Here is a 16889-nt window from a genome sequence, read left to right as displayed (position 1 = left end):
CTTCCAGAAAGCATCTGTAAAAAAATTGTTTGAAGAAAAAATATTATATTTGAAATTTTACACATGGCTTTTGAAGTGAACACTCTTTTGAAACACTTGAACTCCGTGTGCCCTCCAGGATGACTTTAGGGAGCAAATAGAATACTTTTGAACTAAATTTCGAGCAACAATATTGAAATTTCATTGCAGTTGAATAACAAGAACCCAACCAATTTTAAATAAAGTTCCATGCAAACATGCATGATTTTTACTTAAAAACTTTTGTTGTCCTAATTTTTTAGAAATGTTTTTGTTGGTTTTGGACCGTTAAAATAATACCAAACTTATTGGTGATTTAGAATTTGAAACATTCTTGTGAAAATGGCCTAAAGCTAGTAAAAGTTATGAAATTAAATCTAAATTATTTTGCTTCAGTTTTGGTATCCTTCACAATTGTTGGAACCACCTCCGCCCAAAAGTCAATCCCAGTCCTTATTACACAACCGACGAACCAAACGATGGAACTTCGTGAGTCCGCAATTTTCCAGTGCCGAACAGAGAAACCTACCAATGCAATTCTAAAAGCAACTATCACATGGTACAAAAACGAGAAGAAAGGTTTGTATATTTGATGATTTATTAAATTTTACCATTTATAATCTTTCACTGAATTAAAAGATTTTATATATTTTACTATACGATATGAGCTGTTCAGCTTTTTTGTTGATGACTAAATCAAATTGCGTGGAATTTTTGGCTATTTTCTAGGAAGATAAGTTTTGTCTCAACCTGAAGCAACGAGCACATAATAATAATATATATTTTTAATGATAAGCGCTTTCGTATGTACATTGACTTGTTTATCGAGTGTACAAGCGACCAGACGCTTGTATAGATTGCATTCGATTCATATTTTGGTAAGTTTTGAACAATCAAACAATTATGTAGTCTGACACAAAGTCAATTTTGCAGTCTTTATAATAACTTTTTGGAGATGTTTTATGGTAAAAATGACTTAATTGTGTGTGAATAGATTGTGAAGTGCATTAAACACTGTGGTGCCGATTCGATTTATCGCCAAAATCGATTTAATTTATAATACCATATTTTAACCATATTCATAATACTAATACACCTGTATTGTAATATATGAGACGTGGAACGAAACGTGTATTCATAATTCATACGGTTTATAACTCAAATTTTGCTAATTTAGCTGGTGAAAAGTACTCGTTTTCATATCCAGCTGTTTTGGAAAATAAAAAACTGCCAGAGAAAATACAAGAGAGGAGCTTTAGATGGCCTTTGAGAAGGCTCTATTTTTCTCAATTACTAGATTGAATGGCCACTTCACAATCGCTTTAAGTCATCTTTAATTTAGTTTTTCTCAATTATTTTACAACTTCAGATCGCAAAATGAACCAATTAGCCAAAAATTCATGTCCAACCTGTTTTAGTTGCTGCTAACTCTACAGCGTGTAACGTCTGAAGCCATGCAATGAATGCTGGATCATGAAAAAAAGCCGTAATTCTTAACGAAACTTTAAAAATGGCAGTTCCAAAAAAGCAGTACGAATCTAAATCCTTGTTTATTATTATTATTATTAAATGTACTAAAAAGCTCATTTTTTCTTCATCTGGTTGGAAGTGAATGAATGATGAATCAGTAAAATCGATCTTGCATATGATCGTAATAGAAATTTATTTACCCCGAACTTAAGTAATCCATTTTTATCTGTCAAAACTTCAAAATGTTGTTTCAGTCACCGGTTTTGATGGCACCCAGCACTACATTATCACTAGTGACGGTGACCTGGTGATCCAGGGGGTGAGGGGGGACCCAAACCCCTCCAAGTCAGACGAGGGGGTCTACTTCTGCAGAGCTGAAAACATGAACGGTCACGTGGACAGCAAACGCGCTTGGCTCATCATTTACTGTTAGTGCTTTTACAACTAATTGCTACGAAAGAAATAATCTGACTAAATACCTTGAAGAAAAAACATAGAGGAAAACATCAACTAAGAAATTAGAAGCAATGTTAGGCAAAATGAAAAATACCCGAGAGTGATTTATTTAGTGACCGCCCAAACATTTCATGCTTGGTGCTTGGCGTCATAATTCATGATGGTCCGTACAGTAAATACCATAATTTGTTAAACGATTAATTCAAAAACAGAGTGAATTTGGTTTATCCTTATTTGCATTGGCTTTTTTAATCTTACTCTACAAAAAGAGCACATAAAAGACGCGAATTGAATCTTGAACCTTAGATTTTTCTTTTTCATTCAAAAATATCAGACGATCCCCTCAATTTTTCTAGCTGAATTTTCGAATTTGATCAAACGATTGAGACTTTGATCGAAGTGTTTTTCGAAAATTTTAATGCATACTACAAGTTGAGCAAAATCGCTTTGAAATTCCACACATCAAAAGAGACAAAAGCGTTGCTAATCCTCGCTTAATCGGTTGAAATCCCGTTTTCGAAATGAAGGAATTCTAGCGCTGACCCGTAGCATAGGTGAAAAATTATTGATTCAGCTTTTTAATTTCAATCTTGGAGGGCTGATAGATAAGGGCTAGGTGGGATGGAATTTGGCAAATCCCGGCATTTTATGGAGCGAAGGTGCGGGTCATAGTGCTATTGATTTCTAGTGGGATATTTTAAATACCTCCCTAATGCGGTCCTATACACTCGAGGCGTAATGTGTCACCTTTTCAAAAATTGAGATATGCTCCTATGCATTAGTTGTTCACATGTCTTTCACGCTCAAATGCTCTTTTTTAAAGTTATCGCATCGAGTCTTTTCACATTCTAATGACTGACTTACCCGGACTGCCAGAGCCGCAGGATAAGAAGAATATATGAATTTATTTCCAGAAGAGGCTCTTGGATCTCCTAGATGACTAATCTTTCCTAAGTAATGAGCGACACTTAATGTCAAAAAAAAATCGGCAAAGTTAATTTATTAACTTTTCAACATCTGTAGGAAACATGTTTGCCATATAGCTGCGATACACTGCTACCGGTCAAGTAGTGCAAATAATGGAAAAAAACTTGTAGATGTTATAAATAATTATTTTAGTCATCGTTCTTTGAACAATGTGACACTTTAGCAATTTTTTGTTTAGTTTCGGCTTTTTTCAAATAAAATTCTTTTTTCAAGTAATTTTATTATGTGAAAAATGTTTCTATGGAAAAGAACAAGGAAAAAAGATTTTAGAAAAACTTGTTTTTGTTTCAGCAATGGGCGACTACTTCAAAGTGACTCCGCAGAACTCCAGCATCCAGATCGGACAGTCCAAGCTGCTCCAGTGTGAACCCCCTGAGAGCCATCCCAGGGCAACAGTCACGTGGTACAAAAACGGAATCGAAGTCAAACCGGACAGAGACAGTCATTACAGGTTAACTAACTCAAAATGAATTGAAATTATTTTCTCAAAAAATGTCTTCCTAATTTTTAGTCCATCTCAATTGTCATGAGTTTCTTAAAACTCAGACGTCGCACTGCCTGCAGATAACAAATTGAATAAAAATTGAGGAATTTTACTTGAGAAATAAGCCGAGTATGAAAAATTGGGGAAAAAACGTTAAACTTAAAAAGTTTTTGTTTCAAAATTTCAAAGATCGGAACATGCTGAACCATTTGCATATAACCCCGTGTCCCTGGTTAACATCCCTTTTGTTCCAGTTTGGTGGGCTACAACTTGGCCATTCAGAATGCAGGAGCGAAAGAGGCAGGGAACTACATGTGTATGGCCACCAATGGACACCAGGAGAGGAGGTCCATGCCTGCTGCAGTGTTCGTAGGAAGTAAGCACCCTTTCTTTTTCTGATCTCATTGTACCAGTTGTTGTGTCTAACTAACTATCCAATTAAACTATATCTCAATTTGTTCATTCACTTCGCTCAACTAACTCTCAAATTTGCCTAGAAACTATCAACTGCGAACAAAATGTTCTTCATAACTTTTTGATTTTTTTCAAATTTTTTGATTTTTTTAAAAAATTTTTATTGAAAACAAAACCAAATCACGTAATTAATTTTAGCCGAGCCATTTTTCACCAAAGAGCTGAAGGCGCACTACTCGGTTGGCCAAGGGGCGAGCCTCACCCTGGAATGCCGTGCATCCGGATCACCCTCGCCCTCGATCTACTGGATGAAGGGAGACTTCACCAGGCTGACTCAGTCTAATGAAAAGTTGGTAATTGAACCCCGATTGTTCACTCACATCAGTTAATACTGTTACTAATACATTGATGAACACCAAAGAACAATAAGCTAAATCGCCTTTCACAAGTTAACAGATATCAGTCTTAAATCGAGCATTACAATATTAAGGGAGATTTCAACTAAAAGGAAAAGAATGAGTCAACTGTTTGCGAATTTGCGACACCACTTTTAAAGTTTTTAGTAAAGTATAGGGTTCTTCATAAGGTAATGACAATAAGTTGACAATAAGTAATCTAACCCATTAGCAAAAAAGGCGTGTCCAATTACTCGGCGAACCAAGTGATGGTCGAAGTTTATACAGATAATCGAATTAAAATAGAATCTTTGTTGTTGCTAATTTTGTGATAAATTTAAAATATCGATATCCGACTTGTTTGATTTCTCCCTTGATTTATTAATAAAAAATTTGGGTGAAGTTTTTATTTCCTTTTAAGTATAACAAAGCCCCGCCCCATCTTGTTTACGCCCTGTTTTAAATCAGTTTAAATGAAATTTTGTTGTCGCAAAACCAACTCCTTCTGTAGGGGAAGTATTTTGGTTTTTTGTCCAGAGAGTTAATTAAAATTTAACGACCACGAATTGCAAACAGCCTTGCATGTGAAAAATTTAAATCATAAATTTGTTTTCTCAAAAACTCGTACTGTAATCAAACAAAGCTGTTCGAATTTTCTGATACTCATATGCATCCAATTTGAACTGGTGCTCAATGTTGCTATTTCGGTTTCGGTTCCATTTTGGAAGACTGATTCAAAGTTGGTTAAAACAGCTTTTTGATTGACACCATGCAAATGTACCACTCTGGGTGCCCCGCTTTCAAAATGGACTGAAATTTCTCGAGAACCGAGCTGGCGACAAGTGGTCGCTGAGTATATTTCACTGTTTAATTAGTTCAATGATTTGACCAAAAACTCCATCTGGTGTTAATTTGGAACTTTCATAAATCCACTGGGCAGTTACTTTTTATATACCTCAAACCCGCTGAAGTTCCATGGTATGGAACGTGTGAAAATTGGGCTGAATAAATTTACGAATACGGCCTGCCGGAGATTAAAATCAGTAGTGTAATTTTCACCCCTTTTGTATAAAATAAGGCCGTCTGTTTTGGATAATCCTTGTTTTTCCAAGTAACCCGGTGCGAATTTACTTTTCTCGACAAAACTTGGTACCAGTGCTGAGAACTGAAACAATAAAACAAACATGCGAACACATTGTCCCAAACCAAACAAACTCTGTACCAATTTTATGGAATTATGATCAAGTTTGAAATTCAGTTGAAATAATTTTGACATGTTTTTTGACCAGGTTGTACTTTGCAAGCGTTCAGTTAACAGCTCTGTGCAATAATTTTAATCAAAACAAATCGCATTCATGCAACTGGGTCCAAATTTCGTGCCAGAGTTCACAACTTGAGATGAATGTTTAATTAATTAGAATTATTCCTTCAGGTATTTGGTCAAAGGGAGCACTCTGCAGATTCTGAGTTTGGACCAATCAGACTCGGGCGCTTACAAGTGCGTGGCAACTAATAACATCAAATCAATCAACTCTCAAACTACAATCCTCGTCGCAGGTAAATAAAAACAAAAGCACAAACACCCACTGAGAGTTTTGATTGTATCTTAATCAAGTGCATAACACCAAAAGATAACCGTACCAAAATAGGCCGCGCATTCATAGCAGCCAAAGTCAACGAATTTTCTCGAAAAGTACAGCACAATCAGTCATTTTGAATTAATCAAATTACATTTTACTGTTTGAATCCTTGAATTTGTTAAATTTACAATGTCTGCTCTGAATAAGAAAAAGTTTCAGTTCATGTAGTATTTACAAATGACTCATAATTCTGATCTATCTTGAATAAAAGCACAGGTCAGACGCCGATTTTGAATTTGACACGTTTTGGTCATCTCTGGTCTAATTTTGGTCCTTCCCGTCACAATTAATTCCCTTTATATCTAAGAATCAAGACGCGACGATTAAAGAGAAACCTAGTTAATATTGGCCTAGTTCTGCTTCAAAAGTAACTAAGTTTTCTAAAACATGGTATTTTATGAATATGTAACAAAAATTCGAAATAGCGAAAAAGAAATTACAACATGATTCTGATTAGTTTTCGACGCGTAATTTTCAGACCCATTGAATGCATAATCTATAAAGCTAAATTTTGCTAAGTGAGGGAGCTTTGGGAAGCTCGAGAAGTTGGCTTTGGGGAAACAAATATTTGAAAATTTTTCAGGTGAGCGGCCGGGCTTCCTGAAGAGACCTGCGGAGGAAACTGTGGTTACAGTGGGAGAGACAGTGAGTCTGCCCTGTCAAGCGATGGACTCAAACACCGAAGTGTTCTGGAGTCTCCCTCACAGCCAGGTAACAATTCACACCAAGTTGCATGTTCGAGCTCCGACGTCTCCAAAAAATATCTCACCTCAGATCATGTTTTTTCTTGACCTAATTCAAAATTAAAGCATCTTTCGTGATACTTTTGAATTTTTCTTTCGTGAGAACTTTTGAATTTGGTTTTTTGCATGACTGTACAAATTGTAAATGGATTTTCTTAGAGTGTGGATTTTCTTAGACTGTTCTGTTGGATTCATATTAGTGGGTTGTTCTAATATAACAACAAGGGCAAATTTATGACTCTTACTTACTAGTCAAAGTCATAAATGATGTCAAAAATAGCCAATGTGGTGCCACATGATATTAAAAGTCAATATAGGCTAACTGAATTAATCCCACTTCCCAATTAAATTTAACTTGGTCAAGTTTCCAATACTTCTACACCTCGTAAAATTGTTAGTGTTTGAGAGAAATTTGGTTTCAGGTTTTATTTTCAAATTAATTCGCAGTTGAAAGTAGGGTTATTTCAAGTTGATTTGAGAGGTGGTGAAATAAATATGGCAAAGAAGTTATGACACATGCAATAAAATGTCGCCCCATGAATGATAGAAATCACGCAGCTCCCTTTTATTGATTAATCTCGACTTCTAATCTTCGCACCTTTTAGTCTCCTTATCAGGGCGATTTATCAGAAATAGCTCAAAGGCAAAGTAAAAACTTGGGATTCAACAAATTTATGCAGCTTTATCCATTTATCAGACTACAAATAAAATAAAAGTACACTTTTGACTAAGATGAAAATTATAATAGCATCTATTTTTTAAATAGCCCAAATAATGGCGATATTTGAAAGGTGTTTCAAATTTGACATAATTTTTCATAGTTATGTGCAGCAACTCTCTGAAGATGGATTAAAAACGAATGAATAGGACAACATTGAGTTTCTTCGGAGCCAAAAGCGATAGAGTTTTTCCTACAAACCGGGAACTGAATCGGATATATTTCTGATGCCGTTTTATAGAGCAAACGGGCACAAAACTTGTTCTCATTGCTTACATATTCTGTTGTTTCTGGATCTTGTTCGTTTTCTTTTGCCAAATAAATTTCAAAAATAAGACTTGAAGCAAAATCTGGCAAAGCAGTAAGCTCGATACCTAAAAAAGTACCCAACATAAAAAAGCTGAAAATAATTGTGAATAATGTTGCAAAAATAAAAGTAATTTACCTAATGTTTTGGTGACCGCCATTAGTGAACTGGTATGCCCGAAGAGCATCATTACTGTGTCCTTTTTGTTTTCAGTGTTCAGTTTTCTGCTCACTACTTTTTGAATTTTTTGGACAATTGTTGCTACTGTCGGTCCGCCAGATAAAATTCCATTTATGCGAGCAGGAAAATACAAAGTGTAATCGTGCAAATACATTCGCAATAATTCGTTTAGAAACGCGTCATCCATCCATTTACTGTAGTGACTTTTGACTTGAAACTCAGTTTGGTATGACTCATAGACCGATTTGGCTTCATCGAAACTAGTCAAATTGAATCCAACAATTTCACTCAATTCCTTGTAGAACTGAATATTATTCAGAAAGTGTTCACGCCGTTTAATAGTCACTCCTTTCTTGTTCAGTTGAAGCAACTTTTTGCATTTTATCCATGCAGATCGATGCATAAAATCAGCATGTGGGTCGATTTTGGGTATTTTGAGCTGATGTTTTTGTTTTGCCTGCCTATCGCTGTTTGCCTCTTTGTTTCCAAGTGGGGAGATAATGTCAGCAATTGGTGGCATTTTCTGAATCCATTCGTCTGATAAGCACTCTTCCCCAACTATGCCTGCTAGAGTGCTGTATGCTGCTGCGATTGATCGATCTTTATCTGTGCTGCAAAAAAGGGAAAGATAGGTGGTTATATGGCTTGGAATATAAAGCACCCCTGAAATCCTGGGAATCAGCTGTTCGAGAAAAAATCATGACATTCATTGAGACATTTTGAAAATATAGTGCACTTTGCAACATTGTTTCCAGAACATAGTGTCATTAAAAAGAAATTTTTTAAACAAATTCCATTTTAATTTAATTTTTTTGATGCAGAAAAAGAGGACGGAAGCTTTGTACCTCCAAATTTTTGTGCCCGAATCAATCGTCATTTTATCTGTTATGAATCCTCCATATCTTTCTGCTAAATAGAATCCCAAATTACAGTGCTCACGAACACCTGTTGTCGTAAGAGCCTCGGGTGGCCCTATATTAGCCCACTCTTTTCTGTTCGGGTCATTTGGGAATAACATTCCAGGTGTTGTAGTACCATGTCTGGTCATTGTAATCAGTTGCACTAATTTCAGTTGTTCCGGATGTAATTGGTCCAAAGGGGTAGCTGGCCATTTTTTCTCAGAAGCTTCAGATTTTTGTAAAAAGAGGACATCGATTTGCTTGGTGGAAAAAATTTGTAAGCTGAAAAGCGAAAGTAACAAGAAACAAATAGCAAAAATCATCATCGGGTTTTGATTGCTTGTGATAAACTTAAATATTTTCGGCAACCTTTTGCGATTTGAAGATTCAGTCATCTTTATCTAAGCCTGGCTCTGTTTTTGGGTATGTTCAGATCGATTATCTGATGATATAATTCTGATCAAATTTAAACAGTTCTGGTTAATTAGTCACTATAACAAATCATATCAATGATTTGAATCATCTTTGAAACGTGGTGTCATTCTATAAGCGCCGCATAGAATCGTTACTCCGATACCAAATATATATCTTTCACGAAACTTCTGAATCGAAAACGATATGAAAATTTTGCAGCAATGAAAACATGTTAATATTTGAAAGTAGCGACCGATATCCTCAAATAGTTTTAAATTCAATAGTTTTAAATAGTTTTTTTTGTGCTTTCAGATTCCTTACCTGATCAAAGGTCAACAGGAAGGTCACATCTCAGTGAGCGAGAGAGGCAGTCTCAACATCCAGCAGGCACTTATCTCGGACTCGGGCCAATACCGATGCTCAATTGTGGCACTTGAGGGTGCAGACAACTTCGTAACTGTCAATCTGGTCGTAAAACGTAAGAAATGTTGCGTTTTTATAATATTTGAAATTTGAAAAATATATTATATGAAACATGGCGTTTCTTCTTTTTATTTTTCGTTTTCATTGTCCAAATCATTCTCTCCGAATTTATTTGGAATTTATCAAGTTATTTATGAAGAAGTAATTAGATTTGATATTTTGGTTGATGCTACAGAACCGACGCTGGATCCGCCCCCTCTCATTCAAATTGAGCCGATGAACCAGACAGTGTTACCAGGTGCCAACATCTTGCTTCCTTGTGACGCAGAGGGAACCTCAAATCTTCCGACCATCCACTGGACGTTCAACCAGATGCCACTTTCCGGAATGGAAAGGTATGAAACTTCTCTATAATTTCCTGAAAAATGAACTTATCTTTTTTGCGAACAAACGAGAATCATAGTTGAGATAATCAATTTTAATTCCTGTTGAAAAATTATTTTAAACTGTACTTCAGAAAACGTTTATTAAACTTTGTACTATTTTTAAAGAAATATTTGAACTTTTAGACATCTCTTGTTGATGAATGGATCACTACATATTACGAATGCCCACTTGTCGGATAGTGGAATATACACCTGTACAGCCGACAACACATTCGGAGAGAGTTCAGCCTCCGCACAACTTACAGTCGCATCATCCAAGTCAACTCCGACTAGAGTGTTCACGCACCAGCAACTTCCTGTTCCGCCTAATTTCTTCGTCGTCTCCGATATTGGGTTGACAGACGTGACTTTGAGATGGTTTCCAGCCTATTTTCAAGATAGAGATGATGCTATTAGCTACAGGATTGATTACTACAGGTAAATTTGAAACAATAGTTATTTCTCAGCGGTATACAGTTTACAAACAAATGAACCAGAAGTTCAGTTTTTCGATTGAAGTCTACTTGAAAGAATGCCAAAGAGCCATTAGCTTGATGTCAAGGGTTATGATGAGAGTCTTGAAGGTTTAAATCTAACTTAAGCCGATGTGATACCGTGCCACTAAAATGGTGAATTAGGTCGATCATTTTCGTGCGTTTTAGGCCCTGAAACGCACAAAAATACATGTCTTAGGTCTTCCCCACCATATTTTGATTTAAAAAATCAATTACATTGATCTCATAGTCGCAATTTGAATACATAGTAATTTTTTTTCTGATTTAAGTGATGGACTTCCCAAGTGGCGTACTGTTCACACCCATGCAGTTTCCAACCGAGATCCCGACGTCCCCATTGAGCATACAGTCGGGGGACTGTCCCTCTCCGCCAAACACTTGTTCACAGTACGCAGTTGCAACTCAATCGGCTGTGGCAAATCAACACAATTACACTACAAAGTAGAGCTACTAGGCAGTGCGCCGGCTACTGGCGTGGATCCGGAAGCTCATCCCGCGACTCAGTTTAACCTGGATATGTTTCTGCCGACGTTGGTGAATAGTTCGATGGTGATGCTGTCTTGGAGAGTGTTGTCGCACCCGACTTCAGTTCAAGTGAGTTTCAACCTTGCTAAAATTTAGCCATCATTTTCTGTTTCCGGTCTGATCATCTCGAAACATAATTTTTACATTTAAACTGATTATCTATAACATTATTTTCAAACTAGAGAATTTATAATGTTTAAACTGCATCGCATCAATTCAGGTGTGAATATAGGATTTCCAATTCCAGCCGTGGTACAACAAACCTTTTTGATTCAACTTAAAGTATAGATTTCAACGTAAATGAACAAAGTTGAGAAACTTTTTCTTTGCTTCAGAGCTTCATTGTGCAAGTACAGGAAACCATCCCAGGAAAGAAACCTGAACAAAGCAAAGGACCGGTTGTGTTGTCTGAATTCCTCGACCGAACCGAGCGAAGTTTCCTTGTTCGCAACTTGAGACCCGCTCACTCCTACAACGTCACTTTCAACGTAAGAATTTTTGAGAACTTTTACAGTTCGTGAAAATAATCTCAAGTAGTATTTTTATCTCAATAAATGCTTGAACAAAGTATGATGATTTCTATTCCAGATTAAACTGACCAATGGAGCGATGATAACTAAAACGCAGGCCTTTGAGACTCTCCAGGCACCTCCGTCGGCGCCTCCAGACAAAGTGGCTGCTATGCTGAATGGATCCAGGGTGCAAATTCACTGGGTGCCTCCAAGAGTGGAGTCAATCAACGGGATTCTAATGGGATACGTGGTATGTTGAATGATTCAGTTACTAGGGCTATAAGCCGAAACACTCCTATGGAATAAAAAAATTTTCGCCAAAAGATGTACCTAAAATTACATCAGTTTTGGCTTTTTATAGAATTTCTAATCCAGTGCTGGCTTAATTTTTTTTAGATAATCGTTTGGACGAATAAATTTTGGCAGGAATTGCATAAAGATCTTTTTTGATAGCTGAAATTCATTTTGCTTCTAGATTTTGGTGTACAATGAGAAGGCAGAATCGATGTACAATATCTCTGTTGGCAACGTCACCCACTCGCAAATAGAGTTGACTTCAACTCGCCACCAGAAGATCATGATCAGAGTCGCAGGCAGAACTATGGCACCTGGAATTGGAGCGATGTCCTCGCCTATTACCCTGACATTCGGTACATAATATACGAGCTTAATTGTTCATTTGATTTTATTTTTGTCCTGAGCTACAAACGTCAAATCATTTTATTTTTTCTGTACAAACAAAAGAATAAAAAAGAAAGAAAAGACAATTAGTTTGAGTTAAAGTTATTGAGAAAAAATACAGACTTTCTTAGTTTTAATTTTAAAGGTATGCATTTGTTTTATATAATTTGTTCATGATTTTAGGAAGTCCGGCAGCTGGTTTCTACTGGAGTGATAGCTACACCTGGATTCTGGCAGTGGTGGGTGCACTAGTGTGGGTTCTACTGATACTCTTGGCTTTCCTCATCATGAAAAGATGGCTGTTCAATCACCGCAAGGCACCACGTTAGTCCTTAAACACGCTTGATACTCGTACCTTGATACTAGTAAGTTTTACATACCTGCTATAAAAATTAAGCCTTTAAATTTAAGTGAAACAAAAATAACCATGCGTACAATTTTTTAAAAAAAAATTTGCACTAGCGCAATTGGTTTTCGCACACTTTACGACCTTGACTTTAAACTCCAAACTCCACAACATTGAATTTTCCGTGAAAAAATCTGACGACCTGCATCTGTTTTTCAGCGATGAAGTTCAGGAGGACTCTTCTGAAGCAAGTGTACCAGGACTCGGATATCTCTAACATCACTGTGGACTCTGAGATGTTCATCTCCACTCCCTTCGATCACGCCGAGTTTCAACCCCAGCTGATCAAATGTCCCGCTCAGAGAATGAAGAAAGGCGAGAATCATAATATTTGTAAATTAATAAATATGAACCAAGACAGTTTCATAAAATTTTAACCACTTAATAATAAAATTTGAGCCAAAATTGGTTTTTATTGCCAAAATAAATGTTCATGTAAAAAACGACAAGAAATAGCTTCTGGGGCTTTGAATTAGCATTCATTTGTTTAATTTTCAACGTTAATTGAATATGTAGTTTGATTTTAGATGATAAGCTCAACAAGGAAGGCATCAGTTTCATTCCTCACTACAGTTCGAACACGATTAAGTCCGCCAAGCAACGGCAGCAGCAGCAGCAGAAACAGTTCATAGCGATGCGACCAGCGTCCATGACCATGTCACACCAAACAAATCCCACCGGAGCAATAAACTACCAACAACAACAACAACTGCAGCAGCAGCAGACTAACAACTCCATCTACGAAAATGCAGCCGCACGTGAACCCCAACTGATAATACCCATGCAGAACCAAAACTGCACCCTGGTCACATCTGTTCACGCCCCCTGTGAGTTCGGAGACAGCAACCCTTTTCTGAACATGATAAACTCTAACTCAAACCCGCAACAGATCACGGTCACTGCGGGGTCCACCAACACCATGCCCTCGAGCTGCAATGCGAAGCAAAGTTCACGAATGATGCAACTACCCGCTAGACCTAGTCACGGGTTCCCCAAAACAGTGCCCGGATTGGGAGCAAGTTCGGTGTCACGGTCTTCGACCAACTCGCCCGCATTCATGGGTGACGAAAACTGCAGATTCTGTTTGAGAGCCGAAGAACACCCCGAGATGAGTCCGCACAGCAACGCCGAACGAGAGAGCACAGTCGGATCCCACTACGCCTCAGTGGACCCGATGTTTTACTGTGACAATTACACCGCCCTAGAAATGTGTGTGAATGGATCGGACTAACTTTTAAACAACTGCAGCTAATTATATATTCTAATTTTTAAACAATGTAGAGTAATTTTTGCTTGTTTTCAAGTAGTCACTTCTTAAAGATTTTCAGTTTCAATTCAACTTTTTTATTTTACAGTTTTTTCGAAAACCTTAGCAACTGTAGAAAATACAATGACTTCAGTCCTCGGGCATAACTGTTAAAACTTTTTACGCGATAGATTTTTACAGGTTATGTTCCCCAGCTCATTATCGGCTGTTACATTTTTAGCATCTTTTCTCGATCCATAATTGTGCGACAAAAAAGATTGTGCGACCAGAAAGAATTGGTAAAAGCAAACAACAATAGTCGGTTACTGGGCAAGTAGCACAGAATGTTCCTACCATTGTCTTTAAAAAAATTACAAAAAAAAGTTTTTTTGTTTCTTCTGCGTGGTGTGATAAAAAGATTTAAATTATAATAAATGGTGTGACTTAAATGGTGTGAAAAAAAAAGATCTGACTTAAATTCGACATTCATAGTAAAATAGTTACATTGGATAAGATTTTTGTATATCAAAACGAAAAAATCAAAAAAGAAAGATAGGGAACTTTTTTTTCAATTTTTTTTGCAGAAAATGTTTGAATTCGCGCTTAAAACTCCAAAAACTAATTTTTAGAGTTTAAAACTAAATTTTCAGGACTTGAATAAAGCGTAAATAAGCTGTTGTAATTCTGCTCACTCGCTTTATTTCCTCGAAATCGAATCAAAAATCAAAAAACTTGACCCAGTTTTTCTCGATAATGAGAAAATTTTTTGAAACTTTTTAAATACCGTTCGAATCACGATTGAAAGGGCTTTAATTTAAAATATCTATCCAATGATTATTTGTGATTCCTTATTTTCCGTGGAAAACAAAAAATAAAAAAATGAAACACCCGAATACAGAGTTCCTCCTAATTTTTCAAATGGTCGGAGCAATAAAATCTTCAGTTTAAGGAAAGAACAAAAAATATAGTTATTGGTCAAAGTTTCTATATCACCACTATTTGGAGGCCTCAATTTTCGTCTGACCAGCCCTAAAAGTTTTACAAATCGCCTTTGGCGCCAGAATTTACTAATTTTGAGGCGAGCGTGCGCTGAATAGCTTTTGGGCCAAACTTTCCTGTAGGAGCCCCAAAACGCCATTTCGGACAATTGTGCTTAAAAATTTGAAACGACAGAAACGCAAAATGTATTATACAGCTCGCTAAACCAACTTGGCAGACCTACAATAAGTTTGAGCAGAACTTTCAAAAAAATTTCGGTTCCCCCTCAAGAAAGTTCGTTTCCTCCTCGAGAAAATCTTAGATCCGCCAACCACCCTTATTTTTGAGACATTACTAGTTGCGGACGTTGGGCGGGGCTGGTATTTAGTGCAAAGCCTATTTCTTCTATTGTCAGAAATATCTGAGCCTAAATGCGTTGATTTAATATGCTAAATTTTAGTGCTAATCAGGGGCTGATCTAGGATTTTCTCGAGAAGGGGCGGATTTTCAAAAAATTGTCGATTTCTTTGTAGACCTTTTTTTTAGGCTGACCAAAATTTTGAAAAAACGGAACAAAAAACACCGCATTTTTAGGCACCGCGTTTATTCGGCGCACGCTTCCCCCTCAAAATTGTTAAAGACTGGCGCCAAACGGCGCGTTTAGAAAAACTTTAGGGTCAGTTAGCCAAAAATGGATATCTCAAAATAGCACAAAAGGTGACCCTTTGGGTCGGGTCGAATCCTTGAGGATAAGGGGCGTCCAATCCACCCCCCTAAATCCGCTACTTGTGCAATGTATTGCACTGCTTTTATTAATTAACCCGCATGGTTTCTAGATGTTATTGCATGTTATTAACTGGAGTTGATTTAGCAGTATCTCAATACGGACGCATGGGCCCCGACAGCATGGATTCTATCTCTATCACTTTCTCAGCTGTTTGAATTTAACTTTGGTTAGTAAACTTTATTACTTTCAGCTAGCTCGATATTCAATATTATGTCCCAACTAATAACTCACTATTTACTTTTAATAAACACTAACTTGTTCAACTGCATGCTTGGGATTTTAACATTTATAATTTATGACATCAATTTCTAATATAGCACTTATTTCATGGCTATCAATAGCGTGCCATTTATGGGTACGCTACATGCAACTAAAGTCCACAGTTACACCAGATGTTTTAAGGAACTCGAGCGTCAAATGCATGTCAAAAATAACCAGCAGCCAATTTTTCACAAATATAATGTATCAAAAAATTTTTTACCGTCCGCATCAAGCAAACTGATCTCAATAATCCCGCATAAATTTAAAATAAATAGAGCGTTTAGTTCAATCAAGCAGAATGACCAGCTTATTAAAAAATTGAGTTGTCGATTAGCAATACGGTCAACAGCAATACGGTGAAATAGATATTCAAAAACAGCTCCATTGGTTACTCAACATAATGCTTGTGGACAATTTGCAATCAAACTATTTGCTTGTTCTTGACAAGTATCCTGACAACACGAAGAGAAAGAACTACTTTTTGGCCGCTTGTAAAACATACATTCATCACGATCCCGAGTCCAACGAAATGACAACCGACGAAATATGGGATACCATAGACCAAATGAATATTTCTTCTCCCTATGGAGGTCTGATCGGAAGAGGCGACTCAAAAGCGGATAAAATATTCGGATTTCTGAAGCATGTCAGGTTGCACGCAGTGCTCCATGATGCCGCGGGCCAGCTGAGGACTTTCCACGATATTGGACCCGGTTACCCTTATGCATGTTGCTGCTCGTGTTGTTGCAGCTGCTACCCGAAGAGTCCTTACGTCGGGCATGTTTCGGGGTTACTGTATTGCACTTGGGTGAAGTGGTGGTGCAAATCTTACCAGGAACTGGAGCTGTAGCAATTTTTGTGTTCAATAGAACTTTAATTTTACTGATTTAATCGATGAATATTTTAGGAACGAATTAAAAGTTATACGGTATGATTCAATTTCAATAATTTTAAATCAATTTAACTCAATAAATTTTCTATAAATTTACTTTTATAAATGGGTAA

The 16889-nt window shown here is 36.8% G+C and overlaps 2 protein-coding genes across 3 annotated transcripts in view; one reads left to right on the top strand and one right to left on the bottom strand.

Moving 5' to 3' along the window:
* LOC134840637 (roundabout homolog 2-like) overlaps nucleotides 1-13939 on the top strand; it is a 20111-nt gene extending 6172 nt beyond the window's left edge. For both annotated transcript variants that reach the window (XM_063856581.1, XM_063856582.1), the window contains exons 3-19: nucleotides 415-597; nucleotides 1743-1916; nucleotides 3223-3382; nucleotides 3670-3791; nucleotides 4028-4178; nucleotides 5657-5781; nucleotides 6448-6575; nucleotides 9438-9603; nucleotides 9784-9943; nucleotides 10118-10411; nucleotides 10758-11082; nucleotides 11349-11501; nucleotides 11602-11775; nucleotides 12001-12175; nucleotides 12390-12530; nucleotides 12772-12927; nucleotides 13140-13939. In XM_063856581.1, coding sequence (XP_063712651.1) covers nucleotides 415-597; nucleotides 1743-1916; nucleotides 3223-3382; nucleotides 3670-3791; nucleotides 4028-4178; nucleotides 5657-5781; nucleotides 6448-6575; nucleotides 9438-9603; nucleotides 9784-9943; nucleotides 10118-10411; nucleotides 10758-11082; nucleotides 11349-11501; nucleotides 11602-11775; nucleotides 12001-12175; nucleotides 12390-12530; nucleotides 12772-12927; nucleotides 13140-13843 — 3491 coding nt within the window. In that variant the 3' untranslated portion in view covers nucleotides 13844-13939. The remainder of the gene's footprint in view (nucleotides 1-414; nucleotides 598-1742; nucleotides 1917-3222; nucleotides 3383-3669; nucleotides 3792-4027; nucleotides 4179-5656; nucleotides 5782-6447; nucleotides 6576-9437; nucleotides 9604-9783; nucleotides 9944-10117; nucleotides 10412-10757; nucleotides 11083-11348; nucleotides 11502-11601; nucleotides 11776-12000; nucleotides 12176-12389; nucleotides 12531-12771; nucleotides 12928-13139) is intronic.
* Nucleotides 7054-9200, bottom strand: LOC134840638 (uncharacterized). Its single transcript, XM_063856583.1, has 3 exons — nucleotides 8658-9200; nucleotides 7771-8423; nucleotides 7054-7699 (listed from the first exon to the last, which is right to left on the bottom strand). Exons 1-3 carry the CDS (start codon nucleotides 9104-9106, stop codon nucleotides 7404-7406), a joined length of 1398 nt encoding a protein of 465 aa, XP_063712653.1. The 5' UTR covers nucleotides 9107-9200; the 3' UTR covers nucleotides 7054-7403.
* Nucleotides 13940-16889: the final 2950 nt, after the last annotated feature.

This window comes from Symsagittifera roscoffensis, chromosome 2 (genome assembly GCF_963678635.1).
Source record: "Symsagittifera roscoffensis chromosome 2, txSymRosc1.1, whole genome shotgun sequence".
NCBI lineage: Eukaryota > Metazoa > Xenacoelomorpha > Acoela > Convolutidae > Symsagittifera > Symsagittifera roscoffensis.
Note: the sequence above shows the minus strand (reverse complement) of the source record. Positions and strands in the feature narration are given on the sequence as shown.